This window comes from Oryzias latipes, chromosome 18 (genome assembly GCF_053564925.1).
Source record: "Oryzias latipes strain Hd-rR chromosome 18, Olatipes_Hd-rR_3.1".
Lineage (NCBI taxonomy): Eukaryota > Metazoa > Chordata > Actinopteri > Beloniformes > Adrianichthyidae > Oryzias > Oryzias latipes.
Genome location: NC_136254.1, coordinates 34,199,944 through 34,227,763, shown reverse-complemented (window position 1 = coordinate 34,227,763; position 27,820 = coordinate 34,199,944). Strand labels below are relative to the sequence as shown.

The 27,820-nt window shown below is 43.0% G+C and overlaps 2 protein-coding genes across 5 annotated transcripts in view; one reads left to right on the top strand and one right to left on the bottom strand.

Annotated features, from left to right (window-relative positions):
* LOC111949261 (myelin-oligodendrocyte glycoprotein-like) overlaps positions 1-27,820 on the bottom strand; it is a 150,101-nt gene that overhangs the window by 34,622 nt on the left and 87,659 nt on the right. The gene's annotated exons all lie outside the window — the stretch shown is intronic.
* LOC110017036 (CD276 antigen-like) overlaps positions 4,985-27,820 on the top strand; it is a 58,099-nt gene continuing 35,263 nt past the window's right edge. The window contains exons 1-9 of one of the 4 annotated variants that reach the window (XR_013650870.1): positions 4,985-5,058; positions 7,515-7,847; positions 8,338-8,670; positions 9,161-9,502; positions 9,593-10,217; positions 19,517-19,870; positions 20,217-20,549; positions 20,937-21,030; positions 21,109-21,147. Coding sequence is in view for 2 of the 4 variants with exons in the window: in XM_023965968.2 (XP_023821736.2) it covers positions 5,055-5,058; positions 7,515-7,847; positions 8,338-8,670; positions 9,161-9,502; positions 9,593-9,747 (1,167 nt within the window). In the remaining 2 variants the exon portion in view is untranslated. Of the gene's footprint in view, positions 5,059-7,514; positions 7,848-8,337; positions 8,671-9,160; positions 9,503-9,592; positions 10,494-19,516; positions 19,871-20,216; positions 20,550-20,936; positions 21,031-21,108; positions 21,148-27,820 lie in introns of those variants that run through there. The other 3 variants (XR_013650869.1, XM_023965968.2, XM_078935864.1) reach the window with 3 other exon arrangements.

Genomic DNA, 27,820 nt, shown 5'->3' with positions numbered 1-27,820 from the left:
AGAATAAATAACTTGCATTACTTCTGTTTTATTTATTTCAGAATCAGAAAGAAGTTTTATCTTGAAAAATCGCCCCATTCTCTGTTACATCAGTCTATTCAGTCGTGCTCATTACATCGATCGCGATCCACCGGTAGAGAGAGAGCAGTCCAGCAAAGATTAAAAAAAAGTACTTCCAAACAATCCACCAGCCAATCAAAATCCTCACCGAGAAGTACGGGACTTGATTGACATGCAGAACGGCCAATCGGACATCTTCTACGTCACTGCACATGCGCAAATTCTCTGTTATCAGAAAGTGTGGCTTTCTGACCAAGATGCGTCAAGTCCCCAGGAGAAGACCACTCCGGACAACTGGAGTGTTTATTGAAGCCGCCCCGCGTGTCCTCCTGCTATCAGCTCCTCCATCATCCTAGTATTGCTACAATAATCATCCGCCTTTATTTGAGAGACCGGTCCGTGAAAGTTTGTGTGACGTCGTACCGGTCCGTGGCTTGAAAAAGGTTGGGGACCACTGCTGTAGATGACTTCTACTTTCTATATGCTCACGGGCCTTAGACAAAATGAGGAGAAAACTGAAAAACATGATACAAATGTTGAAAGAGTCATGATGAGAATTGCTGGACCTTTCAATAACAAAATCCCCAAAGCTTGACCTGCAGAGAGAGGAGGGGAAGACTTTGTTTGTCTTGAGATAAAAACAGGCCAGCAGTTTAAGTTTTGACAGTGGATGAAACAGGTATGAGGTTGATGATGAGAATCACTATAAAAAATGCACTGCCTCTGTCCCTTATGGGCAAGGTAGCCACGGTTAAAATGAAAATCTTACCTAAAATTAATTATCTCTTCTCGATGATTCCCACACAACCGCCATTAAAATGGTTCAAAACATTAGACCCGTCCATATCAAGCTTTTTATGGAACAATAAACCTGCAAGAATTAGTCTAAAAACTTTAAAATCTGCAAAAAGCTATGAAGGATTAGAACTACCTAACTTCCACAAGTACTTTCTTGCAAATAGATTGCAATACATCTTAAAATGGTTAAAAAATAATCCAGAAACCAACTCATGGTTAGACTTGGAACAGGCGTTATGTGGAAAGATCAACCTGTCAGAGCTACCATTTATTAGCCAAACAGTTAAACAACAGGATTGTTTCAAAACTATTAATATAAACGCCACTTTAACAGCCTGGTGGGAATTTCTCAAAATATCAAACTCATCAATTCAACCGTGCAAAATGACACCCATCTGGAACAACCCAGACATCCTCATAAACAAAAAGATTATCCACTTCCCAGCTTGGCAAGCAGGGGGCATAAAACAACTAGAGCGCATAATTATTAATAGAAGATTCATAACTCCCCAGGAACTTCAAGACAAACATGGAATAAATAATTTCTTGGAATATCAGCAACTTAAATCAATTATTACCAAAAAGTTTAAATACACAGACGATATGAAGCTACCAGATGTAGTTACCACTCTGATTAATTTCTCAATGAATAAAATTTTCTCCAGAATATACAAACTTTTATGTAATTTAGATATTAATATTTCCCTTCCAACAACAAAATGGGATGCAGATTTGAGCATCAGCAAAGATAAAAGCTTTTGGTCAGAACTCTGTCTAAACACCTTTAAACTGACAAAAAGTCCAAATCTGCAGCTAATCCATTTCAAAACTCTTCACAGAATTTACTACACTGGACAGAGGATGTTCAAGATGGGTCTCAGTAACTCAGACATTTGCGAGCACTGTGACAGTAATCTACCCGACAGTTACATGCATGCACTATGGTTCTGCACGCCTGTCCAGGCTCTCTGGCAGAAGGTATGTGCCGATCTATCAGTCTGCCTTAAGGTTTCAATCACAGCTTCACCATCACTTTGTGATGGTGAAGCTGTGATTGGTTTCAAGAAAGCCATCTTGAAACCTTAAGCTGTGATTGAAACCTGGGGCTGCGATCAGCCCTTCCCTGGCTCTGGGACGGGACGGGACAACCCTCTTGGGACCCCCGGTCACTCTGGGGGTCATCCGCTTCGGCTGCGGGGTCTGGGGTGGGGGGCTTTTCGGCCCTGTCCTGTGGGGGGGCGTTCTGGGGCGGAGGGGGAGCCCACTATTGGTACGGGGCCTTGGGGGGTTGACGGGTCGGGGTCTCCGCTGAGGCAATCGGCGGTTGCCCCGGTTGGTTGGCTGCCTCGGTCCTGTCGAGGCCTGACCAGAGCTCTTCTAGGGCCGGCACTTGGGGGTGGGGGCCTGGGCTTTCTGGCTCCTCTCTCTCTGTGTGGGGTGGGTGGTGCTGGGCCGGGGGTGTCGGCGCCTCCGGGGATGGGGCCCCTGGACTGGGGGGGCCGGGCCCCTATGCTGTGGGGGGGGGGGGGGGGGGGGGGGCTGGGGGACGGCTGTTTGACCACCGGTGGACAGTCTACCAGCTGTCCCCAACTTACCCCCTTCCTCATATAACCTCATATTAGGGTGAGGGGGTGGGGGCTTAGCCTGCGATGCGCCTTGGGGGGGGGCTAGTTGGCAGTGGTCCCCCCCTCCCATGGTTGCTGTATGGAGTGGGCCCCCCTCCTTCGGTTTTATTTGCACCTTAGACATGTAGGGCCCTTGGTGGGGGGGGGGGGTGCTTGGACATCACTGCCAGCAAGCAGCAGATGTCCTCCTAGTACCCTACCCACCAATTTTAACCACACCTTAGACATTTAGGGCCCCTTGGTGGGAAGGGTGAGGGGACATCACTGTGAGTAATCAGGAGATGTCCCCTCAGTACCCTACCCTCCAACTTTAACTGCACCCCCTTAGTAGACACACCCCTCCCCCCTCAAAATATACATTCCAACATAGGCAAACACACATGCACACACAGACCCTCTCAAACACACATACATGCGCACACATTTTGCAAGGAAGGTGGGACCTAGGACCATCTGTCCCCTACCCCTTCCCTTGTGGGTGGTACGGGGCCCTTGGCAACGGCGGCCCCTGGGTGCCGGTTTCCTGGGCGCGGCGGTGCTCTCTCTGCGCGCGGGGGGGAGGGGGGGTCACATTACACCTGAGCCGGGGCTGTCCGTGTCCCTGGGGGGTGGGTTCTGGTCCTTGCCCCTGGGTGCTGGGCCCCTCCAAATCTCCAACTGTGGCCGAGCCTGGTCGGGTCAAGTTTACAATATCCCTGGTGGGCCCCCTTTCTTCCCGGGGCGCTCCCCTCCTGGGCGGGGGCGGCTGGCCCCTGCCTTGCTCCTCCCTGGACCAACCGTGGGCCGGGTGGGTGGCTGCCTGAGTGCGGAGCGGGTCTCCCTTGGGGGGTCCTGGCTGGTACCTGGGGTTGGGGGGAGGGGATGCCCGGAACTCCTGGGTGGTGGTGGGCTGCTCGTCTGGGGCTGTGGGCACCCTTCTCGGGTGGGGCCCTGCGTTGGGCTCTCCCGGCGCGGCGGGGGTGCTGCTCTCCTGGTTGGGCTGGGGCGGCGCTCCCTTTCCCCCCATGCCTCCCTGCTCTCTGGCTCTGGGGGCCTCGCGGCGGTCCTGCTGGCCCTGGCCTGGGTGGCGGGCTGGGTCGCCCGGGGCGGTTGTTCTCTGCCTGCTGCCGTGTGGCGTTGGGGGTTCCGGCTGCCGCTGCTGCTGCGGCGGGGGTCTTGGTGTGGGGATGGCTGGGCACTCTCCCTCCTTCTTTTCACGTTCCACCATCCATTTTAGAAAAACATAAACACTCACCTGAGCACAGGTGTTAGCTCACCTTTACACTAACAGTTTGCCTGATTGAATGACTGAAATATTTCCCACTAGTTGGTTTAAAGGCATAATTATGCGTGTTAACACTATGTGTTTTGTGTGCATGTTGATATATGGACATTTTTTTCAGCCAGCAGGTGTGTTGATTACATTTGAGTGTGTGGACAGGCCCCGCCCTTTTTGTACTACATTTGAACCTTACCGTAATGATAAACAACCAGTAAACTTGTTGCTTTATGCTGCTTCATGGTCTTACCCCCCCCCCCCCCCCCACTCCTATTATCACCCTCCTACCCACCCCTCCTCCCCCTCTCTAACATCCCTCTTTCTTCTTCCCTCCTTTCCTTTTCCGTCCGGTCCAACACCAAATATTTTCAATCATGGTTGAAATGAATAAAGTTTGGCCTCAATTACAAAAGGGGTTTATTCAGACATACCTCTGGTTTGTCTGAAGATTAATAACCCCTGTTGTTAAAGTAAAATATGTCCAACACAAGAGGCCCTCAGTTCTCATCTGCCTGCCCAGCTGTTGGACAGGACAAGTTAGGAAAAAAAATGCACTGGCAGAAGATTGTACTGATTTAAGAAGATAGATGAAGAGAAATGTCTGGGGAAGATAATCTGTGCAGGGAGGGGTTTTTGACTAAGGAACAAGATAACAAGAAACTACATGCTGGCAGCTATCATACTCCCCCACTGTACTTCTCCTAACAGACTTCCCTGAGCCAAAGAGAGTTGTCCCAGACTGTTGACCTTAGGTCAACTTTCAACTTTAATTCAGGATTGTTGTGGTCAAACCAACACAGCCTCCTTAGCTGATGTTCTGGAATCAGAGAATCATTTGTGACCATTTAGTAAATGCGTCATAGACTCACTGTAAATGAGAGCTGAACTGAGTGACTCCTTCTTACCCCATGGCGTTCCAAACAGAAGGAACCAGCTGGCTCCAGGAAGCCAGAAATAAGCACTCAGTTATTTTATTGGTCAGAATAACCAGTCAGGAAAATAGGATAAAATTAATCAATCCTCCACCAATCAGACTAGTTGAAACATCAAGAAGATTCTATTGAGAGATAAGCGAGAAAAGATAGATGAAATTGTTTTCCTTCATATTGTACAGAAGGAAAACAATTTCATCCATCTTTTCTCGCTTATCTCTCAATAGAATCTTCTTGATGTTTCAACTAGTCTGATTGGTGGAGGAGTCATCAGGGTGGAACTTCCTCCTCCCATGAAAAGTACTTTTCACTGACAACATCTCCAGAGGAGCTGCTGATCTGTGAACCGAGCTGGGACATTTTCTCTGTTTTCTTCTCATCATGGGTACGTTTCTAAAATGAAATCAACACTGTTATGAACTTTCAAGAAACTGATCTTAAGGTTTTGTTTTGTGATTTGATAACATAAGAAGGTTCTGCTTTGGTCGTTAATTTTTTTTCTTTCTAATCCTGGAATTTCTCTCCGAACTCCAAAGATTGTGTTTCTCACCTTTTATTAACAACTAAAAACCACTGAAGGTTCAAGTCCTGAAGGGAACAGCTGAAGGAAATGAGGTAACAAATGTTTTTTTGGGTGGCGACCAGCCATTTTGTCTTTGTCAGACAAAATGGCTGGTCGCCAACTGTTCCCCTTCTGCTCTGTTGCGCAGTTTAAAGAGTAAAAAAGGAAATTAAAAATAGTAAAAATAAACAAATACACAAATAAAAAAGACAACACGGCTCCCTGTGGGATCCAGCTCTTAGGAAGAGACGTACTGGTATTTTTCCGCAGTCGTACTCCGTGATCCGGGGATTTCCGACATTTTTAAGCCACCTTTTCTCGTTTTTTCTAACGTTTACTGCCGTAAAAGTAAAACCCTGTCCATTCGAGACTCAGTAAACATGCCATTCGTCATAATCCTATGGATCGTTTACGGGGTTTTGATGAAACCAGTAGGTACTTTTCTGATTCAACTTTTGTTTCTTTAAAACTCTGTCATCTGTTGAAACATGACGTCTGTTGTTGAGCTGCAGTTATCTTTTGCTCTTTTAAACCCTCTGAGACACAAGCTGGACTCTGTGGTGAACTGCCTGATGCAGATAAAACATATCTTTGTTCTTAGATTTTACTTAGAAAAGAAAGTGCAATTCTCGATGATTTTGGGTAGAAACAAATTGTTTTACCTAATGTATTTACTATCCAAATACCTCTCTCATTAGCTAATACACAGTGTTGACAAAGGGATTGAGTAGCTTTCTGAAAATATCAATTTTATATCCATGGCCTAATTACAATGTATGTAATCTACAGTTGAGGGACATTTCTAAGCTGAGGAAAAATGGTGTCACATGAAGAACTTGAACTTCTTATTCATGCCTTTGTTTCTACACGGCTAGACTACTGTAACCGTCTGTTTTCCTGTCTGAAGAAGGAGGAGGATCCTTTAAGGATCTTGACCTGCACTAAGAAAATAGATCACATCTCCCCGATCCTCAAAGCTCTTCATTGGCTCTCGGTTGTTTACTGCTTTCAATATAGAATCTTAGTTTTGACTTTTAGGGCCCTCCTTTCTCAAACTCCATCATGTGTTTGGGATATGATCGCCCCTACAGACCATCACTGAGGTCTGCGAGCCAGAACATGTTGTTCCTCTTACACATTTTCAGACAAGAGGAGATGGAACCTTCCAGGCTGCCGCTCCCAAACTCTTGAATGATCTCTGTTGTCCCTGCGTTCCCTGTACTCTGTGAATTCTTTTAAAAGTCAACTGAAAACATTTATTTTTGCAAAGTATTATACCTGAAACTCGTTTTGGCTTGGGATTATTGTTTTGCATGGCATATGCTTTTTGTCTTTCATGTTTACATTTATATTAACTTGTGAAGCCCCCCGTGTGATACTACTTTTTAAAAAGTTCATTTATTCAGTTGAAAGAAGAAAATGTGAGTTATGGTAAAAAAGATTTTTTTTAAACTAATCAAAGCAGAAAGCTGTAACAGAACACTGCCTCTCTTTCTGAAACACAAATTTGTTTTTATCTAAAAAGAGAATTTTCCTTCAAACATCTAAAAATGATGGAGAACAACATCATGTTCTCAGGTTCTAGTTTAAGGAACGCAGAGGGAACTTCATCTGAATCAGACTGTTTGTAATTAAACTGTTTCAGCAGGTCTGATGATATATTTTGTATAAGATTGTCATGATGAAGTTCTGTCACAACCAGGACAATCGTGTCTTTTTCTCTGTACACGAACATCTCGTTTTCCTTTTTCATCTTCTTAACGCGATTGTTTCCATTTTGGGTCACGTAGCGCTGGAGTGACGGTTTAGACCAGAATAAACTAAACTGTTTTTTCAAACCGCTTACCAGCTAAATATGATCTAACATGACGTGGATTACATTTACTTTGGGGGAAAATTGTTGAATTTTTAACAAATATTTCTACACTTTTTTAGTTTGATACTTTCTGATCATCAAAGTTTTTCTGTACACGAACATCTCGTTTTCCTTTTTCATCTTCTAAACGCGATTGTTTCCATTTTGGGTCACGTAGCGCTGGAGCGACGGAACCAGGTCGGTCCAAAACAAGCCAATGAAAAATGAAGATGTGTACCCTTTGACCATCTGCCTAGCAACAACTTTTAAAACAAGAACATTTTCATTTTTTCTTAGCTTGGTAATCATTTACACCCCCCCAATAACCCTGATAAGTGATTACATGAGGAAGAGGGTGAGGTGTGGACAGCTGGTAGACTGACTCCTGGTTGGTGAATTGACCATCCCTGTTTTTTTTCTTCAGATTCTTCTAAAGTGGTCTGCTCTCCATCGACGGTCCAAGCACATCCGGGTCAGGACGTGGTTCTGTCATGTCGAGTAGAACCTCCATTTGACTTGACGCATGAGACCTTGGAATGGAAACATGGCAAAGAGGATGTTCACCGGTATCCAAGTTTGTGGGACTACCTAGACCATCAAGACTCGAGGTTCTTTAACAGGACCTCTTTGATCACCGAGTACCTGAAGGATGGAATCGCTTCCCTCACACTGACCAACTTCACCAACCAGGATGAAGGAAACTACTCCTTCTGTCTTCCTGAGCTGCTCAGTTGTTCTGACGTCACCCTGACGGAGAGTAAGCTGCTGGTTTAGACCAGAATAAACTAAACTGTTTTTTCAAACCGCTTACCAGCTAAATATGATCTAACACGACGTGGATTACATTTACTTTGGGGGAAAATTGTTGAATTTTTAACAAATATTTCTACACTTTTTTAGTTTGATACTTTCTGATCATCAAAGTTTTTCTGTACACGAACATCTCGTTTTCCTTTTTCATCTTCTAAACGCGATTGTTTCCATTTTGGGTCACGTAGCGCTGGAGCGACGGAACCAGGTCGGTCCAAAACAAGCCAATGAAAAATGAAGATGTGTACCCTTTGACCATCTGCCTAGCAACAACTTTTAAAACAAGAACATTTTCATTTTTTCTTAGCTTGGTAATCATTTACCCCCCCCCCCCAATAACCCTGATAAGTGATTACATGAGGAAGAGGGTGAGGTGTGGACAGCTGGTAGACTGACTGCTGGTTGGTGAAATGACCATCCCTGTTTTTTTTCTTCAGATTCTTCTAAAGTGGTCTGCTCTCCATCGACGGTCCAAGCACATCCGGGTCAGGACGTGGTTCTGTCATGTCGAGTAGAACCTCCATTTGACTTGACGCATGAGACCTTGGAATGGAAACATGGCAAAGAGGATGTTCACCGGTATCCAAGTTTGTGGGACTACCTAGACCATCAAGACTCGAGGTTCTTTAACAGGACCTCTTTGATCACCGAGTACCTGAAGGATGGAATCGCTTCCCTCACACTGACCAACTTCACCAACCAGGATGAAGGAAACTACTCCTTCTGTCTTCCTGAGCTGCTCAGTTGTTCTGACGTCACCCTGACGGAGAGTAAGCTGCTGGTTTAGACCAGAATAAACTAAACTGTTTTTTCAAACCGCTTACCAGCTAAATATGATCTAACACGACGTGGATTACATTTACTTTGGGGGAAAATTGTTGAATTTTTAACAAATATTTCTACACTTTTTTAGTTTGATACTTTCTGATCATCAAAGTTTTTCTGTACACGAACATCTCGTTTTCCTTTTTCATCTTCTAAACGCCATTGTTTCCATTTTGGGTCACGTAGCGCTGGAGCGACGGAACCAGGTCGGTCCAAAACAAGCCAATGAAAAATGAAGATGTGTACCCTTTGACCATCTGCCTAGCAACAACTTTTAAAACAAGAACATTTTCATTTTTTCTTAGCTTGGTAATCATTTACCCCCCCCCCCCAATAACCCTGATAAGTGATTACATGAGGAAGAGGGTGAGGTGTGGACAGCTGGTAGACTGACTGCTGGTTGGTGAAATGACCATCCCTGTTTTTTTTCTTCAGATTCTTCTAAAGTGGTCTGCTCTCCATCGACGGTCCAAGCACATCCGGGTCAGGACGTGGTTCTGTCATGTCGAGTAGAACCTCCATTTGACTTGACGCGTGAGACCTTGGAATGGAAACATGGAACAACTGGTTTCATGCACGTGTATCGAAGTGGGAGGGACAACTATGACGAACAAGACGAGAGGTTCAAGAACAGGACCATCCTCAACCACCAGAACCTGAAGGATGGAAACGTTTCCCTCACACTGACCAACTTCACCATGAAGGATGAAGGAAACTACACCTTCTGTCTTCGTACGCAGACGCCGTTCATGTGTTCTGATGTCACCCTGACAAAGAGTAAGCTGCTGGTTTAGACCAGAAAAAAGTAAAAACATTTTTTTCAAACCTGTAACCATTTAAATATGATCTAACACGACTTCTCATCAGTTCTACAGATGGACAATGAGACACACAACCATCTAGGTGACCTTTTAGTGACACTTCCTGTTTCTCCTTTGAGACTGACACCCGTGGAATCTGAAACTTTTTTACATCATCTTTTCTCATTTCCTCTGACATTTCAAGTGTTTAAGACCCGATGACCTTTTGACCTTTAGTTCTGCAGAAACTCTGAAGGAGGATGGACTAAAGTAGTAGACTAGAAGCTGCTGTTATTCTAGATTCTAACGTTTTAAAACCGTTCTGATTCCTCAAACATCTGAATCCTCCAGAGTAGGAGATTTGATAGCATTAGAAGGTTCTGCTTTGGTCGTTCATTTTTTCCTTTGAAATCCACGGATTTCTCTGTGAACTCCAAAGATTGTGTTTCTCACCTTTTATTAACAACTAAAAACCACTGAAGGCTGAAATATCCCTGGTAACTTAAATCTCTGTCTGAGAACAAAGCTAAATTTGTTAAAATATGTTTTAGAATTTTGTTTGTGCATTTAATTGACAAATATACACAAAGTATGTCACAAAATCCTCATCTTGATCTTACGGCCTTTCTGCTTTCTGATTTGTCTATGCTTGAGTCTCTGCTGCCCCCTGCTGCTTGGTGAGGACAATTACGGTATTTCTATATCATTTGATTATTAGATTCTAGAAATGTGAAAATGTGAAAAGCAAATCTGATGAAGATAATGGAGGAGAAAAGTTTCCTGTTGGGATGTCCTGGAGGGAACAGCTGAAGAAAATGAAGAAGACAAATGTTTTTTTGTCAGCCATTTTGTCTGACAAAGACAAAATGGCTGGTCCCCACCCGTTCCCCTTCTGTTCTGTTGTGCAGTTTAGAGAGTAAAAAAGGGAATTAAAAAGAGTAAATATAAATAAATACACAAATAAAAAAGACAACACGGCCCTATTAGGAGCCAGCTCTTAGGAAGAGATGGCAAGGCAAGGCAAGTTTATTTGTATAGCACAATTCGTACACAAAGTAATTCAAGGTGCTTCACAAAACAGAAAAATGCATTAAAATCACAATACATCATAGAAATAATCAACGTAAAATTTACTTTAAAAGAAAAGAAAAAAATTTGAAAATTGATTTAAAAATAAAGGAAGGAAAGGAAAGAAAAGTGTAGATAGGACCAGATAGGACCTTTCAGTCATATACACGGCTAAACAGAAATGTTTTAAGTCTACATTTGAACATGAACACAGAAGAGGCCTGTCTTACGCCTTCAGGGAGGCTGTTCCAGATTTTAGCTGCAGAATATTGAAACGCTGATTCCCCTTGTTTAGTTTTGACTCTGGGAATCAACAGGAGGCCGGCCCCTGAGGTCCTCAGAGTACGAGATGGTTCATATGGCACCAACATGTCAGAGATGTACTTTGGTGCTCGGCCATGGAGAGACTTGTACACAAGCAGAGCTGCTTTGAAGTCTATTCTTTGAGGTACAGGGAGCCAGTGCAGAGACCTGAGCACAGGACTAATGTGATCATACTTCCTGGTTCTGGTCAGGACTCGAGCAGCAGCATTCTGGATGTACTGAAGCTGTTTTACAGCTCGTTTGGAGAGGCCGGTGAGCAGGCCGTTACAGTAGTCTAACCTACTGGAGACAAATGCATGAATAAGTATCTCCAGGTCTGGTTTTGACACTATGTTTTTGATTTTGGCAATGTTTTTCAGATGGTAAAATGCCGCTGATGTTACTGACTTGATATGGCTGTTAAAGTTCAGGTCAGAGTCCATGATTACCCCTAGATTTCTGACTTGATTTGAGGGTTTAAGAGACAGAGAATGAAGGTAGCTACTGACTCTTTCTCTTTGTTTCTGTGGGCCAAAAATAATAACTTCGGTCTTGTTTGAGTTTAGCTGGAGAAAGTTGTTCTGCATCCACGCACTGATCTGTTGGAGGCAGTGGCTGAGTGAATCCACCGGCCCATATTCACCTGCTGTCAGTGACACATAGATCTGAGTATCATCTGCATAGTTGTGATAAGATATGTTATTACTGCGTATTAACTGCCCTAGTGGCAGCATGTAGAGGTTGAACAGAAGGGGTCCCAGGATCGATCCCTGGGGCACACCACAAGTCAAGGCCATGTAGTCTGAGACACAACTCCCAATTTCAACAAAATATTTCCTGTCTTCTAGATAAGACTTGAGCCAACTTAGGGCAGATCCAGAGATGCCAACCCAGTCTTGGTGTCTGTGCAAAAGGATCCCATGATCAACAGTATCAAAGGCAGCACTCAGGTCTAGCAGGATTAAGACAGTGACTTTGCCATCATCAGTGTTCAGGCGGATGTCGTTGGTTACCTTGATAAGAGCAGTTTCTGTGCTATGATGGGGTCTAAAACCTGACTGGAAAACATCAAATGAATTGTTTAATAAGAGAAAATCAGTGAGCTGTTGGTAGACAACTTTTTCAAGGACTTTTCCTAAAAATGGCAGATTAGAGATAGGTCTGTAATTATTCAGTACAGTGGGATCAAGACCGCTCTTTTTCAGGAGGGGTTTAATGACTGCAGTTTTTAAGGCCTCTGGAAATATTCCAGATTGAAGAGACATGTTAACTATTTGAGTAATTGATGGCAACACACTGTTCAGGACAGACTTTAGAAATCTAGTGGGTAACACATCAAGGCAGCATGTAGACGAGCTCAGACGGGTGATGGTCTCTTGGACAGTTTGGTCAGTGACAGGTATAAAGTGAGTCAGCTTAGAGTGAGTAGGTGGCCGTTGGATAGTTATATGTGTTGTGGAGTTGATGGCTTTTTTAATGCCCTGAACCTTGTCATTAAAAAATACATCAAACTCATTACATTTAGGTGTGCAAACCAGTTCTATTGGTAGCTGGGTTGGAGGGTTAGTTAATCTGTTTACTGTTGTGAACAGGACACGAGAGTTGCTGCTGCAACTTTCAATGATTTCAGAGAAGTACCTTTCCCTTGTTCTGCATAAGATCTGGTTGTAAGCATACAACTCCCCCTTATACATTTCATAATGAACCTGGAGTTTTGACTTGCCACTTTCGCTCAGCTCTGCGGCACTGTTTTTTCTGTGCCCTGACATCTAGTCAGGGCACAGAAACAACAGTGCCGCAGAGCACTGGGAGCTTTCTGTCTATGTTTTCTCAATTTAACCTTCATAGGGGCAATGGCATCCAGAACATTCAAGATGCTAGAAGTAACAGAATTCAGCATTTCATCAACATTGGCACCAGAGGCGTTTTCAAGGTCTATCATTTCTACAAACTGTGCCCTAGTGCTCTCATTTATTTGTCTCCTTTGGACAACTGCAGGGCCAGGCGGTGGTTTGGGAGCAACAGACAGGTCAAAGAATACACAGAAATGATCGGAGAGGGCGACATCAACCACACTGACATTGTGAATATTAACCCCCTTTGTGATGAGCAGGTCCAGAGTGTGCCCTCTGCTGTGGGTGGGGCAACTCACATGCTGAATTAGATCAAAGGTTTCAAGGACACCATTGAGCTCTTTTGCATTTCTGTCATTGACATTGTCAACATGAACATTAAAATCACCTGTAATGACTAAACCATCAAAGTCTGTGCACACAACTGAGAGCATTTCAGTGAAATCATCAATGAAACTTTGGCTGTGCTGAGGAGGTTTGTACATGACTATGCAGAGTAAGGGAGGAGTTTGTTTTAACTCAATCTTAAAGGACACATACTCAAATGATGAAAACACACCAAATGATAGTCTGCGGGTTGCAATATTATCTCTAAACAGTGCAGAAACGCCTCCACCCTTTTTATTTTCTCGAATTTCCGATTCATGTTTGTAGTTGGGGGGAGTTGATTCGACTAGAACTATGTTTCCTGTGTTTTTGTCAAGCCATGTTTCAGTTAAAAACATAAAATCAAGATTAAAAGAAGAGATAAGATTATTGATTAAAAATGATTTGTTGCATAAAGATCTGACATTGAGTGCAGCAAGTTTGAGATTAGTTTCCTTGGGACTGGTCAAAACCTTCTTGCAAGGGATGTGAACTAGATTTCTGTGATTGGACAGTCTAACTGCCCTTTTTTGCATTCTACGTGGTGCAACTACAGGTATAGCACCAGAAGGAAGCTGTTCATCACAGGGCCCCAGTTTGACATAACCTTTCCTAGGACACTGGGGGCCCGTTTCATCCTAGCTCTGGGGGATAGCACGTCTAGAGGCGCGCAGGGGAGGTCGAGTTGAGGGTAGTTTGGGTGATGGACCAGGAGGAGCGGGAGCTGGACGGGATTTGGGTGAACGACGGAGGGGGTTGTTGGAGGGGCTTTGGATGAAGGACGTGTTGGAGGGACTTTGGGTGAAGGATGAGGAGGGGGCGTTGGAGGGGTAGGAGAGCTCCTGTGTGGTGTGAGGCTCACAGGTGTTAGGGGGGCCATCTTAATTCCTGACTTAATGAGGCTATCAAAATGGCTAGGTAGGGCCATGGGTGAAAGTGGGGGGGACGAAAAGGAAAGTGAGTCTTCACTGGGAGTAGATGTAGCAGGGGGCGTCCAGAGCTGGTCAGATGGTGGTATTTCTGGGGCCAAATCTGGTGGTTGTTGTTGTGGTTCTGCGGTTGGGTCCTTAGCTGGCGGTGGTTGTTGTGATGCTGGTGCAGCTGAGTCCTTAGATGGAGGTGGTTGTGGTGCTGGTGCTGCTGGATCCAAGTCTTTGACCGGTGGTGGTGGTGGAGGTAGTTGTTGTTGCCGTTGTGATGTGGTTCCTGGGACACTGGCTCGGTCCTTCCTTACTGCCTTTTCAGGGCCTTGGCCTCTATGCCCCAGAGCGTGGAGGAGGTTCTTCACTTACCCTCTTGCTCCATCTCTGTTCAGGTGTGGGCCTCTTCCCATGAATAGGTCCTTTCGTTTCCAGAATGTATTGAAGTTCTCAATGTAATGAATTCCTCTGGAAGCACACTCTCTGGAGAGCCAATTGTTCAGCTGAAACAGACGGCTGAACTTGAGTGACACCCCATCGATGTTAGGAAGAGGTCCGCTGATGAATGCTTCAACCTCTACTTTGTCAATCTCTTCAAATAACTTGATGAAGTCTTTTTTCAAACGTTCAGATTGTTCTTTTTTGATATCGACAGCACCTACATGGATGATTATTCGTTTAACTCCTTGGTACAAGACTTTATATAAGAGTCCTGTAATCACTGGAACAGTAGAACTTGGGCAACATAAAGTTTGCATTCTTCTGTGGCTGACTCCACTGATAGCGCCATCTCCAAGCAGCAGCGTATCTCTGACCTTGACGTTTGGCACAGATTTTCTTTCTGCCTGTGCTTTGTTGCCAACATTATGACTCCTATTCTGTGGTCCAATTTCACTTTGTTCTTTAACATCACATTGTGTTAGGGGTAAAAATCTGTTGGTGAGCTTTATTTCGGATGTTCTGTCATCTTTACGCTTTGGCTTAACACAGAGTTCCTCCGCACAAAGTTTTGGAAAGGACACAACATCACTCAGGTCTATGTCACTGTTATTCTTCTCATTTGTAGTAAGAGTGGGCTTCTTACCACCCGATGTCACTGGAAGGGTCTTGTGAAGTCCATTTTCAGTTTCCAAGCCAAATATCCGTGTTTGTAGCTCTTTTATTTCTTGTTGGTAGATCCGACAGCGTTCACAGTGGGAGTTTGTTTTTCTTCCTCTTCCGGACATGTCGCTGGCTTGTCAGACGTAAAAATATTGATTTGTATAGATGGAAGTCACAAAAAAGGATGACCAGTCTGATATTCCAGGATTTGTGGATGAGGTAAAATAATTAAAAATGATTAATTAAATGATTGAAAAGCAAATAAAGCAGGAAGCGGCAGGAGCAGGGAAAAAAGCGTCTGCACTCTTTTGCAGGGGGAGGAGCAGATGTACTGGTATTTTTCCACTGTCGTACTCCGGGGGTTTCCAACATTCTTAAGCCACCTTTTCTCGTTTTTTCTAATGTTTTGGACATTAGCTCTGAAGCCACTGACGTAAAAGTAAAACCCTATCCCTTCGGGACCCGTTAAACATGCCATTCGTCCTAATCCTTTTGCATCGAGCAAAAAGGATAACTGCCGGGAAGCAAGTTAAAAGTTTTATTAATACAGGATCACCATTATTTACAGTACAATACCATACTGATTACACCACAGTAAACGTGCAGAAATGAAAATCACAATCAATGCAAAAACAATAATAATATGTTCAAACATGCAAGAAAACTGTGATGCACAGCACACTCGGTCAGACACGGCACTGATTAAGAAATAATGTCCAACAGGGGAAAGCGACTTTAACAAAAATGACAAACAAAATGTAAGAGAAGTCGTCCACTCCTGCACTGAATTAGTCAATAATGCAAAATGAGCCCCGTGAGGAGCGGAAAAACAAAACACAAATCCAAAAACTCAAACAGGACAGCAGGGAACAGTATTCCACCACTAAAAACACAAGACACCATATTAAAACATTTCTGATAAGAAAAATGATTTTCCCATAGTTTAAAATATACCTCTGCTGTGATAAAAGTGTAAATACCTGGTGCATCGCAAAACCTCACGCCAGTCTGTAAACACCTGGTAAAACAGGATCTACGTCTGCCGTGATCCTGTCATAAAATAAAAATAAAAATGAAACATCAAGCACTGCTTCAAAATATCACCCACAGGTAAGGATAAAAGCAGTCTTACCGCACTCTAGGCTCGAGCCAACTCACGCTGCTCCCGGTTTTCTGACAGAAAACTAGCACCATGGCAACCACACATCAACTTCTGCACTGTGTGTATAGCAACATCCTCAGGTGCCTCCCATCACATCTCCCCCCCTCAAAGTGCATCGTCGACCCGACGATGTGGGTCCACAGAGACGTTTGCTGACATAGGCAAATTATGTGGGTTGGAATGTTGGCCCTTTGTTTTTCAGGTTGACCTCCTGAAAAATAACTAATGGAATAGGGAGTTGGGTCCCAAAAGACTTGGATTGTATTCCTTCCCCTAACTTCATGATTCCTAGTCTACACGAAATCACCCTCCTCAAAATCTGGGGCCAGACACTGATCCTGCATCTTCAGGTCTCTTTGTGCCCTCACGTTTTCAGCGCAGCGCTTCATAGGCCACAGCTCAGTCAGAGTTCCGTTCCCCCTAAAGCCATTCGTCCAAAGGGAGATCGTGTTCTGTGTCACTTCCCAATAAAAAATCCACTGGTAACGTTGGTTCTCTGCCAAACATCCGAAAATATGGGGTCATACCAGTTGATTAATGGACAGTTGTATTGTAGGCAAATGTAACTTGAGAAAGGTGGTGAGGTCATCTTCGTTTCTGCTCTGGTGGTGATGTTCGTAAGAGGTCATGCAGTAAAAACTATCATTAGAATTTCATGAGGTCGAGAGGCTTTCACTGAACCCATATAAGTCTTTACTTTTGGCTGTAATGCTTTCAACAACCTCTGACAGCTCCTCCACATCTGAATACATGTTCGGCCAATAATACCTCGACCGAATAAAAAGCAAAGTCTGATGCAACAACTTTTAAAACAGAAACACTTCCATTTTTTGTTAGCTTGGTAATCATTTACGCAACTTTTTTTTGCTTATTTTTAATTAATTTACTTTTTACCAAGCTCCCACATTTTTCTTCACGATAACGCATGAAGTAAAAACATATATTTTATTATCATCACATTTAATGTCAAAGTTGACCTAAAAAGGGGTCATTCTTGAATTAAAAAATTACTTGTTAGAGCAAAGTAGTTTGTCGGTAAACCACATTTAAAAGCAAAAAACAAAATAGCTTCATCTAAGAATAAGAAGGCCTAAATGTTTGGGGTGATAAAGGCTCTACATATATTTCAGACATTAATTATCAAATACAATTTTTCATTCAACTGTAATTATTCTACAATAAAAGTTAAATCTATGACACCGAGTCCAAAAAAGGTAGTTAAGCAAAAAGCATTTTAATGTATTTAAATCACAATTCTTTTAAAGTGTGGGTGACATGGCCTATTTTAATAAGCCAAAATATAGTAAATAGTCTCTATTTCATGTTGCGATTGTTTTTAATATTTTTCGAAAAAGAATAAATAGCGAAAAACGCGATATAAACAACGAGGACGGCCGCCGACTTCGCGCCGCCATGTTTGTGACGTAACGAAAGGCAGACAACATGGCTAGCACCGATAGCGAAGCACAGAGTGATGCTACCGTCTCTATTAGCGATTTATCATCAGATGAACAGAAAGATGAAGAGGAAAGTTGCGGAGATTATCATGATGATGAGTCACTTTTGCAACCGTATCGATTCGAACCCTTTTGCGAAAGTGAGGAGGATATAGCAGAAAGTAGTAGGTCTAGTGATGCCGATGACGATAGCCAGCATGAAGATTCGGCTAGACTCCAGAACACGGCATGGTTAGTTGCCAATTTTATGTAGCACCCGTGGAGCCCTCCTGTTAGTTTAGAGTAGGGGGGTGGGTGCTTGGGTTCGAACAATGTCCAGGTGGATACCAGAAAAGGTGCACCTGATAAATCAAAGCGTGTCTCCTAATAAGAAAATAAGAGACTCCAGAGATCTTTCAATATTTAGCCAAATTTTGCAAAAGCTTTGTTTAATAAATTATAATTTGGTAAATAAAATATAAATTCATACCCCAACAAAAAATATAAACCACTCCAATTAAGTAAAAAATGTATAAAATTAAATTACTCCACTTACCCTAAAATATACTCAAAATGTCCCCTTTTGGCCTAATCTAAACAAAGGTAAACACTGGTTTTCAACCCAATTTACAAAATAAATGTCACAAAATAAAAGTTTCCCAGATATTAATACTCTTTAGTTAACAAAGTCACTGTATACCATTAACAACTGTGGAACATTAACAGTTTTACCTGTTTGAACCCGTTTGAAACCTTTTCTCGTGCGCGCGCGCTCACACACACACACACAGTTCAGTTTACTCACGGTACCGGCACCTCAAAAGCAAAAGAAAAAAAAAACGTTGCAGGCCTGTTGCTTCTCTTGCAAAACATTGAGTGCGTTGAAATACTCCAGTTGGATCCAAGGACAACAGAAAACACGACTACTTCGCCTCAATGTGATCCATCGTGATGCACACTAGCTTAGCAGCCTCCGCTCCCGACTCCAGCGCCGTCCTCTCCGACCCAGAAAACGGCTCGCTCGCTTCCAGCTCACCCGCCTTTCCTCGACTCAGAAGCCAAGATCCTCCTCCCAACTCTCCGTTCAAAATTCTTCGTTTGTGTCCCGGTTTTTGTCCCTTCGAAAACGCAGACTTCTCTCCTGCAGATCTGGAGGGAAAAATCCTTCGCCGTCCACCTTCTTGAATTTTCCCCTTTTCAGCAGCGTTTCTTGTTTTGGGAATTTATACACAGATACACTTTCACTAGATGTATTGCTACATCCAGCTGCCACACAACGTCTTGGCATGTTGATGATTAACAGATTTAAACACGAGAGAAACGAAGACTACCTGTTTTGTTTACATGCTGTCCGAAGCGGAACTGCGAAAGTCAATGCCTTTCATGACGTCACAGGTCATATCGGGTTCACTTCCAGCCTGCGCTCTCAGCGGCAAATTCAAATCTCTGATTCCTTCGAAAGATGTCTATTATTCATATGCTTCGGATTTTTTTCGACGCTAACTATTGGTATCAATAGAATCAGCGTTTAAAAGGCTTTTTTATTTGACAAAGTTGTTCAAAGCATGGCATCCACACTTTAAATAAATATACTAAATATACTAAATACTAAAATATATAAAAACGTAACAAAACGAGCTTTAAAGTGAAGCAATAATAATTTTATAGGAAACCTTTTACCCGCCCAACCTTCTTTTTTCTGTTTTGTTGTTTTATTTTTTGTTTGTATCTTTTTTTCCCTAACTGCTGTTTTTTTTTTTTCTTGTGTGTTTCGGTGCGGAGGCTTCCCCGCAGCCCGGCGGCCTTCCGGCATTCCCACAACAACTGGTTTGTTCGCTCTAGTGCGCGTGTGCCAGTCTGTTGTCAATCCTTTAAATTTAGACTCTACAGCGGGAATTTGATCAAATTCAGGCCGACTCACATACAAAAGCTGATTGATCTAAAAAAAAAGATGTGAACCCCGGCTGCTGGTCTTGCTAGAAAGCTCAGGGATCCCCCTCCCCGCGTGGAGAGAGGGCCGCCGGGCCCAGGAAGCCAGCACCCAAGGAACACAACAGCCTTGCCAAGGGCCCAATACCCCCTACCAGGGATGGGGTAGGGGACAGATGGTCAGAGGTCCCACCTTCCTTGTGTAAAGTATGTGTGTTTGCATTTATGTGTGTGTGTGTTGGAGTGTATATTTTGTGGGGTAAAGGGTTGTTTTAAAGGGTGCGGTTAAAATTGGCAGGTGGGGCGTTGAGAGGACATCTGCTGCTTGCTGGCAGTGATGTCCATGCAACCCCCCTACCAAGGGCCCTAAATGTCTATGGTGCAATTAATACCAAGGGGAGGGGGGGGGGCATTCCCATACGACAACCATGGGAGGGGGACCACTGCCAAGTAGCTCCTCCCCCCAAGGCGCATCACAGGCTGACACCCCCCCCACCAGCTGTTTGAGTGACCCCTGGTTGGTGAAATAACCATCCCTGTTTTTTTTCTTCAGATTCTTCTAAAGTGGTCTGCTTTCCATCGATTGTCCAAGCATTTCTGGGTCAGGACGTGGTTCTGTCATGTCGAGTTAAACCTCCATTTGACTTGACGCATGAGACCTTGGAATGGAAACATGGAACAGAGGATGTTCACCGGTATCCAAGTTTGTGGGACTACCTAGACCATCAAGACTCGAGGTTCTTCAACAGGACCTCTTTGATCACAGAGTACCTTAAGGATGGAATCGCTTCCCTCACACTGACCAACTTCACCAACCAGGATGAAGGAAACTACTCCTTCTGTCTTCCTGAGCTGCTCAGTTGTTCTGACGTCACCCTGACGGAGAGTAAGCTGCTGGTTTAGTCCAGAATAAACTAAACTGTTTTTTCAAACCTGTAACCAGCTAAATATGATCTAACACGACGTGGATTACATTTACTTTGCGGGAAAATTGTTGAATTTTTAACAAATATTTCTAAATTTTTTTAGTTTGATACTTTCTGATCATCAAAGTTTTTTTTTCCTCAGTTTTATTTATCAACACAACAATTCATTAAAAAGATAGTTGATACTGATAAAGATTACAGCAAATGTTTTTGTCATTGTTTTGGGTCATAAACTTTAATGATTATACATTAAAATGCCACATTTGACTTTTCATTGTAATTCATAGATTTTTTACTTTCAATTCTTCACTTCTTCATATTTCTTTTTCACCATTTCTGTCCTGTAGGATCTGATCTGAGTTTTGGTGACTACTCTGCCATAGTTGGAGGTGTTTTTGGTGTTGTTGCTGGGGTGATCCTGGCGTTTTTACGTTTTTGGAGGTCAGTCATAAATAAATGACCTTTTTATGTTTTTACTGAAAGGAACTGTTAACTTCTAATCTCTTTTTTCAAAAACAGAACTGATCACCAACCAAACTCTGCTTCCATCCCTCTGAGGTGAGAACCATGTTTATGTCATTCATCCATTTGTTCAGACAAAATTAAAACCTAATTTTCTTTCTGATTTGATCCTCATTTTCTTAACAAGTGGTAACATTTTTAATTTAATTTATCTTAAACTAAATACTACAGTGGCTGAGAGGAGCAAGACACGTAAACATTTAAGATACAACAACAAATCCCAGAACAAATGAACAAATACTGACACACAACAGCAAATCACAGAACAAACTACAGAGTCCTGAAGCATAAAAGCAAATCCGACTGCAAATTACCAAAATACAGAATCACTAAAACAATCTGAGTACAAATTAACAAATCCAGAAACACAACAATCCTTGAAGTGACGTATTATACAACGAATTGTGTATGATTTTTTACTTTTATATATTACTGTTTTTTTAATGAAGATTTTAAATACATAAAACAGTCCAAAAACATTTTTTTATTGAATTACTACAGATAAATTAAAACAGTGTTTAACAAGATAAGGTTTTTGCATCACTTCTGGTATTAATGGTATTATCTTTCCGTTAAGTCAGTGTTTTTCAACCTGTTTTGAGTCACGGCAAACTTTCTCCTTGACAAAAATCCCGCGGCACACCAGCATCCAAACTTAAAAAAAGGAGAAACTCATAGTCTGTATTCATCTACAGTCCCTCCACAATCTCACATGCATTTTTGTGATAATTGTGGCAGAAATAGCTGGAAGCTGCAGCTGTTTTTTCTAAAAGTTGTAATAAAAGTTAAGTTAGTTTTCAGTAGTAATTTTCAACCAAAATATTTGAAATTTTACCCTGGTAGTTGTTTTTTCCCTTCAGTTTATTAACATGCAATTTTATGTAACCTCAGAAAAAACAAATATTTTCTTTATAAATAGTTGTTTAATTTTTTTTTTCAATGTCAGTGCAAAGGCAACTGCAATTTTTTGAACAATATGATCACTGCATATTTGATACAGTTACACAAAGATTAACATTATATTTTTATTTTCTGTAGCTACACAAGAAGTGAATACGTTGAAGTTTTATTCGTTTTTCTTTTGTCTTAATCAAAGATGAAGTCTTTGAAAACTTTAACAAAAATGTTTTATTTCTTTTTAGATGATTAAATTGTTTTAATTTAGTTTAATTGTGTCTGTTGGCAACTTCACCTTAATCCTGTTTCTTTAATGTTGTTATTACTTCTTCTTAAGTTTAACATCTAAAATAATCCAGACATTATTACAAAAGTGTTTCAGTTAGAAAGATGACTTGGACCAAACTCTGGGATGTTTGGCTGTTAAGAATCACAAACCTTGAAGGAGAACTAAAGTGTTGACCTCTGATTTCATCAAGAATATTCAAAAACTGGTTGATGTGTGTTTGTTGCTATTTCAAGACGTTTAACAAGAATGACTCATTGTATGCTGAATCCCTGTCACTTTAACCCAATGCATCATGGGAGATGTAGTAATGGCAGACAGATTCGCTACTCTGAGCTTCATTGTGTTGTTCACTTATTCCACGGTCTGACACCGGATTCTGTGGAAAGCTCCACTGCTAAAGACGAGCTTTAGCTGGTATTTTTGTTGGAACTGAGAGACTTTATGAGAAGAATCAGAACAAGGAAGTGAAGACTTTAACCACTTCTGATTGGTCAGACTGATGACATGTGATTAAGCTTCCAAGAATGATTGGTGGAGACAGTTAAAGGGGCGGGACTTTTCCTAGAACAGCTGAAGTTGCGGCTAAATCGCGGTACCGTCATTCTTATCGAAATGTCTTTAATATATGTCCAACACAAGAGGCGTTCAACTTTCATCTGTTTGCCCAGCTGTTGGACAGAACAAGTTAAAAAAAATGTCTTTAATAGTATCAATAAACACAAAGAAAAAAGTATTTTATGATCTTTCATTTTCCTAACTACTCAGTGTTTTATCAGGGCCTGTTTGGATGAACAAAGAGCTGATTTCCTGGAGATGGAAAATGTTTTTAGATCAGTTAATGAGAGCAATTTCCCACGGCACACCTGACCATCTCCTACGGCCCAGTACCCCCTACCAGGGATGGGGTAGGGGACAGATGGTCCTAGGTCCCTCCTTCCTTGTGAAATGACGATTTATCGTATTTCGGGCAGATACCCGCTGCAGTGTTTTACAGGTAAATACCCTAGGGCGGCTCAGTTAATTAACTCACCTGCTCAGCGTCCTATTTAAGCCAGGTGCGCAGTTGTTCATTGTTACTTACCTTCAGCGCTCATTCTTCGCGGGTCTCCGAGCCCGCGGGTCTCCGTCTCTTTCGGCGTCTTGCTGTGTTCCCCCGTCCTTCGGATGGATGATCCCCATCTTTCTGATGTGGGGTTTTCGTTTCGCCGCGTCTGCTCTCCTTAATTTCTCCTCCGATCAGCGGGCGGCTGATGGCGCACGGCGCGTTTGTTTCGCCGCGGTCGCGTGCATCTGCAGGGGGTGTGCTTTCCGCGATGTTCGGGATGTCCGTGCCCCCCGATCAGGAGCAGTCCGGGTCTTCTCGTCTGCCGTGATCACCCCAATTATCCACGGTGAGCGTCATGCGGTACTTTTCCCGTGTAGTTTTCTAAGGCTGCGTCTTGCTTCCTGTTTACTTCGGTGACGTCACGCCCCTAAGGACCCTGGGAATTGTAGTTTTGTCTCATGGTCCATCGTGATGCACTTCTGATTCCTTTTCTGCTACGTAGTTCTGCATCTCCGGTTGTCGTTTCAGGGGTTGTGGGGTCTTTTCTGTGGTTGTGAAGGCTGGCGGTCCTCGTTTTGACAGGTTTCTCATGCTGGCTGAATTTGTCGTGGATTTTAGCATTTTTTTTTTTTTTCTGTTGCTGTTTTGTTCTTTGGGAGCTGAGCGTGAATCTTGACTGTTTTTAATTCGATGCTGGCTTTATTGTTATGGGGGTTCTTCTGTTTATTTTCTTCGTTGTTGTAGCTGCTAGCTAGTCATAATGTGAATCAGTGTCTCTTGGACCCGTCTCTGCTCTGTGGACATTTTCCATATGATTGGTCTCTCTTATGCAGCGTCTATGGCTCATTTTATTCACTCAGCGATCCTCGTTCCTTGCCCCGCACCTTCTGCATCTGGTTCTGCTCCGCCAGTGGGTCCTGCCCTGTCCTCAGGGACTTGCGTCGGCCACATTATTGAATGTGTTAGTCTCGTCGCGGCCTTGTTTTCTCGGCTGGACAGTTAATTTGTTATTCTCTCTCTGGTTTGGAGGTTTGTGGGGGCTATGTGATGGATTCTTCCGGGGCATCGTTTTCAAAGCCGCCACTAAGGGTGGCCCTGGGAAGTTTTCAGGTTGACGTGACTCGATCTGGACCTGTTAGCGCCTCGCAGTTCATCTTCTGGGCATCAGTGGCCTGGTTCCCCATGCGCCTTCAGGATTGGTATAAATTTTCTTCAGCTCCCCATGCTGTCTCCACGATTTTCCTCCGAACGGGATATAAGGCTGAGGATGACTGTTATCACTGATGGTCTCACTGTTCTGCCTCTATGCCTCTCAGTGGCGTCTCTTGGCCTTCAGTTGGCGCTCGAGGTGTTTGTCGGTTTACCTTTCCGTTGTCGTGGCAGTCCTCATAAAATCGCCTTTATCGCCCTGTACTGGATATTTGTAGGCGATGGGTGCCCTTCATTTTGCATGTTATTGATGATTTCTTGGTGGCCAACTTTCTTCTGTATCCCTGGTCTTTTGAATCTCTGTGGAAAAACTTTATTTTCAAAATTGGGTTTCCACGTTATCTATAATGTATGGTCCTCCACCCGTCCGGATTTATTTTTCTTCTATAGATTTGGGTGGTTCATTGATGCTTGTCTCTCCCCATTTTGTCATCTCTATCTTTTGTGCAGCATGTCGTTTATTCAAATTTTGGTTGGATATGATTCGTCAATGATTGGGCCACCTGACATTTGCTGTAGCTTTGGTCCTATGGTCATCCGTTCATCTTGTGTTCTTGTTCTGGGTAGTTCGATCCTGGGCCACGTGTTCCTGTTCTGGATTTTCGTGTTTTGCGTTTGATCTTTCCCTCTCTATGCCTGGAGTGGTTTTGTGATACCTGTTGTGTCTTCAGGCTCCCTCCACTTGTTCTCCTGAGTCTGCGCCTTCTGGTTTGGGGGAAAAGGATTTAAGAAGAGTGGTTTGTGTTTGTCCGGCCGCCAGAATCTACAGCTCTGATGGTTTTTAAGGGGTCGTCCGGTTATTTCATCCTTGGAGATTATATTAAGGCTGTTTCAATATTGAATGATAGTATTGTGTCATCGGTTGACTTGGTTAATGTTTAAATAACACCTTGAGCAACTTCTACCCTGACCGTAGGAAATATATCACTTGCGCTCTCAAGCTTAGTTCAAGAGTTAAATCTTGTGTCCACAAGTCAGTCTTCTATCTGCCTTGTTTAAGCAGATGACACTCTGCTAGATGCATCCCCATTTAGAGGCTTGTTATACTCCGCCTCTAAATGCTTAAGGTCCAGTCTAGCAAAAATACTATCAAAACCTATGATCCCTCATGGCTCTCAAGTTCTCTTTTGCAGTATCCAGTCGCCCTTGGCTAATTAAAAAAAAAAAAAAAATTTGAGAACCACTAATATCAAATACAAGGCATCAAATCCAGCCGAGCTGTAATCCTTTGCTACGTGGGATGTTGACCTTCCTCATCTACAAATCTTCTTGGCTACTCTTCCCATCTACTACTCCTACTCCTCGATGGCCTCCTGAAGGTGCGTCCCTCTGAAACTGTCAAAGGTTACTTTTCTCATCATTGGAGTATATAAAAAATTGGTGTTAAGATTTCGTGCAGGTCATATATTTCACTATCATTTCACTGTTGGAATTTGTAATTATGGTGGTTTCTAGGGTGCGATAAATCCACAATGGGTCTTTACCTTAACTATCTACTAAATTTCACTTTCTCAGATTTGTTTTTTAAAAGCACTGTTATTGAATTTATCTCAATCATTTTGAAACTGATCAGTTTCTGGGTTATTTATATATTCTTGTCAAGACTAATACTGCTTTGTTTTTATCTATGCATCGCATCCTGAGCCTGCGAACCCCTACGCCCTGATCAGCTTCTCCGTTTCCAGGAAATGATGTCACCCATGCATTCCTTGATCTGGTGCTGCAACGATGACTGCTCGACGTACCTATTGCTGCACTGAAAGTGACGGGGCGTTGGACCTCCTCTGCATTCCAATGACACTTCTGACTGAATTAATTAATCAATGTCAACCGCAGAATGAATGTAAATTCTTCGATTATAGATGTTAAAAGAAAATTATAGCCAGGTGGAAGCCTCAAAATTTAGGTTGCTTTAAGTTGTATCATAGTATGCGCGGAGCTTGAATCTGGTTCTTAAGCTCATTTGTTTGTAGTATGCCAATGAAGCATAGTAATTATGGGCGTTGAACTCGTTCTTAATATTGGGATGGAACCTCAATTATATGGATGTTCCTTGAGCGCTTATAATTGGTATGCCAAATGGAGAAAATTATGGCTATTAAGCTCGTTCGTGGTACTGTCGTTGGGAGCTTCGAAATAATGGATGTTAAGCGCATGTATATATAGTTGCCAAAATGGAAGAGTTTATGGCCATCAAACTTGTTCTTAGTTTAATAGAAGTTTGAATAATGGCTGTTAAGCATGTCATACGCCATTGGAAGCTTTGATTGGATTTTAAGTTAGTGTATCATACGGGTTGTTTGGCGGTTTAAATTATAGTTCTGCACAGCGTTTTGCGGAAGTGAGCTTACGTTCTAAGATCAGGTATAAGTAATTTTATGTTGGCTCCCCTTTTATTTCTTTCCCTCTCTCTTTCAGATAGTATGTTCCTCTAGTGGTTTCCACGAACGGGAGCGACCCTACGGTCAATGGTGCCGGGTCACACATAGCAGATCCACTAGATAGCATGTCCCCTTCGTGGCGCTGTACTCGAACGGGGGCGGCCCAACGGTCAATGGTGCCGGGTCACACATAGCAAATCCACTAGATAGCATGTTCCCTTCGTGGCGCTGTACTCGAACGGGGGCGGCCCAACGGTCAATGGTGCCGGGTCACACATAGTAGATCCACTAGTTAGCATGTTCCCTTCGTGGCGCTGTACTCGAACGGGGGCGGCCCAAACGGTCAATGGTGCCGGGTCACACATAGCAGATCCACTAGATAGCATGTTCCCTTCGTGGCGCTGTACTCGAACGGGGGCGGCCCAAACGGTCAATGGTGCCGGGTCACACATAGCAGTCATACTGGGAAATGAAATGAAAATGGAATGCTGCCAAAAACAAACCCCATTTTATTACACACTGATTATACATTTACATTTTCTCTTCTTCTGGATGATTTTAGTGTTGGGGGTTTTGTTACCCGAAAGTTTAATGGAAATTTTATGGAGTTTTATGGAATTGAACGGAGCCTTATGCCAAACGAAAATATGTGAATGCCAACTTAAAGAATGTGGAAAAATGTCAAATAAATATTTCTTACTGCAAGAGTTGTCTGACTGAAATGACGATTTATCGTATTTCGGGGAGATACTCGCAGCAGTGTTTTTCAGGTAAATACCCTAGGGCGGTTCAGTTAATTAACTCACCTGCTCAGCGTCCTATTTAAGCCAGGTGCGCAGTTGTTCATTCTTTCTTACCTTCAGCGCTCATTCTTTGCCCCACCCTCCT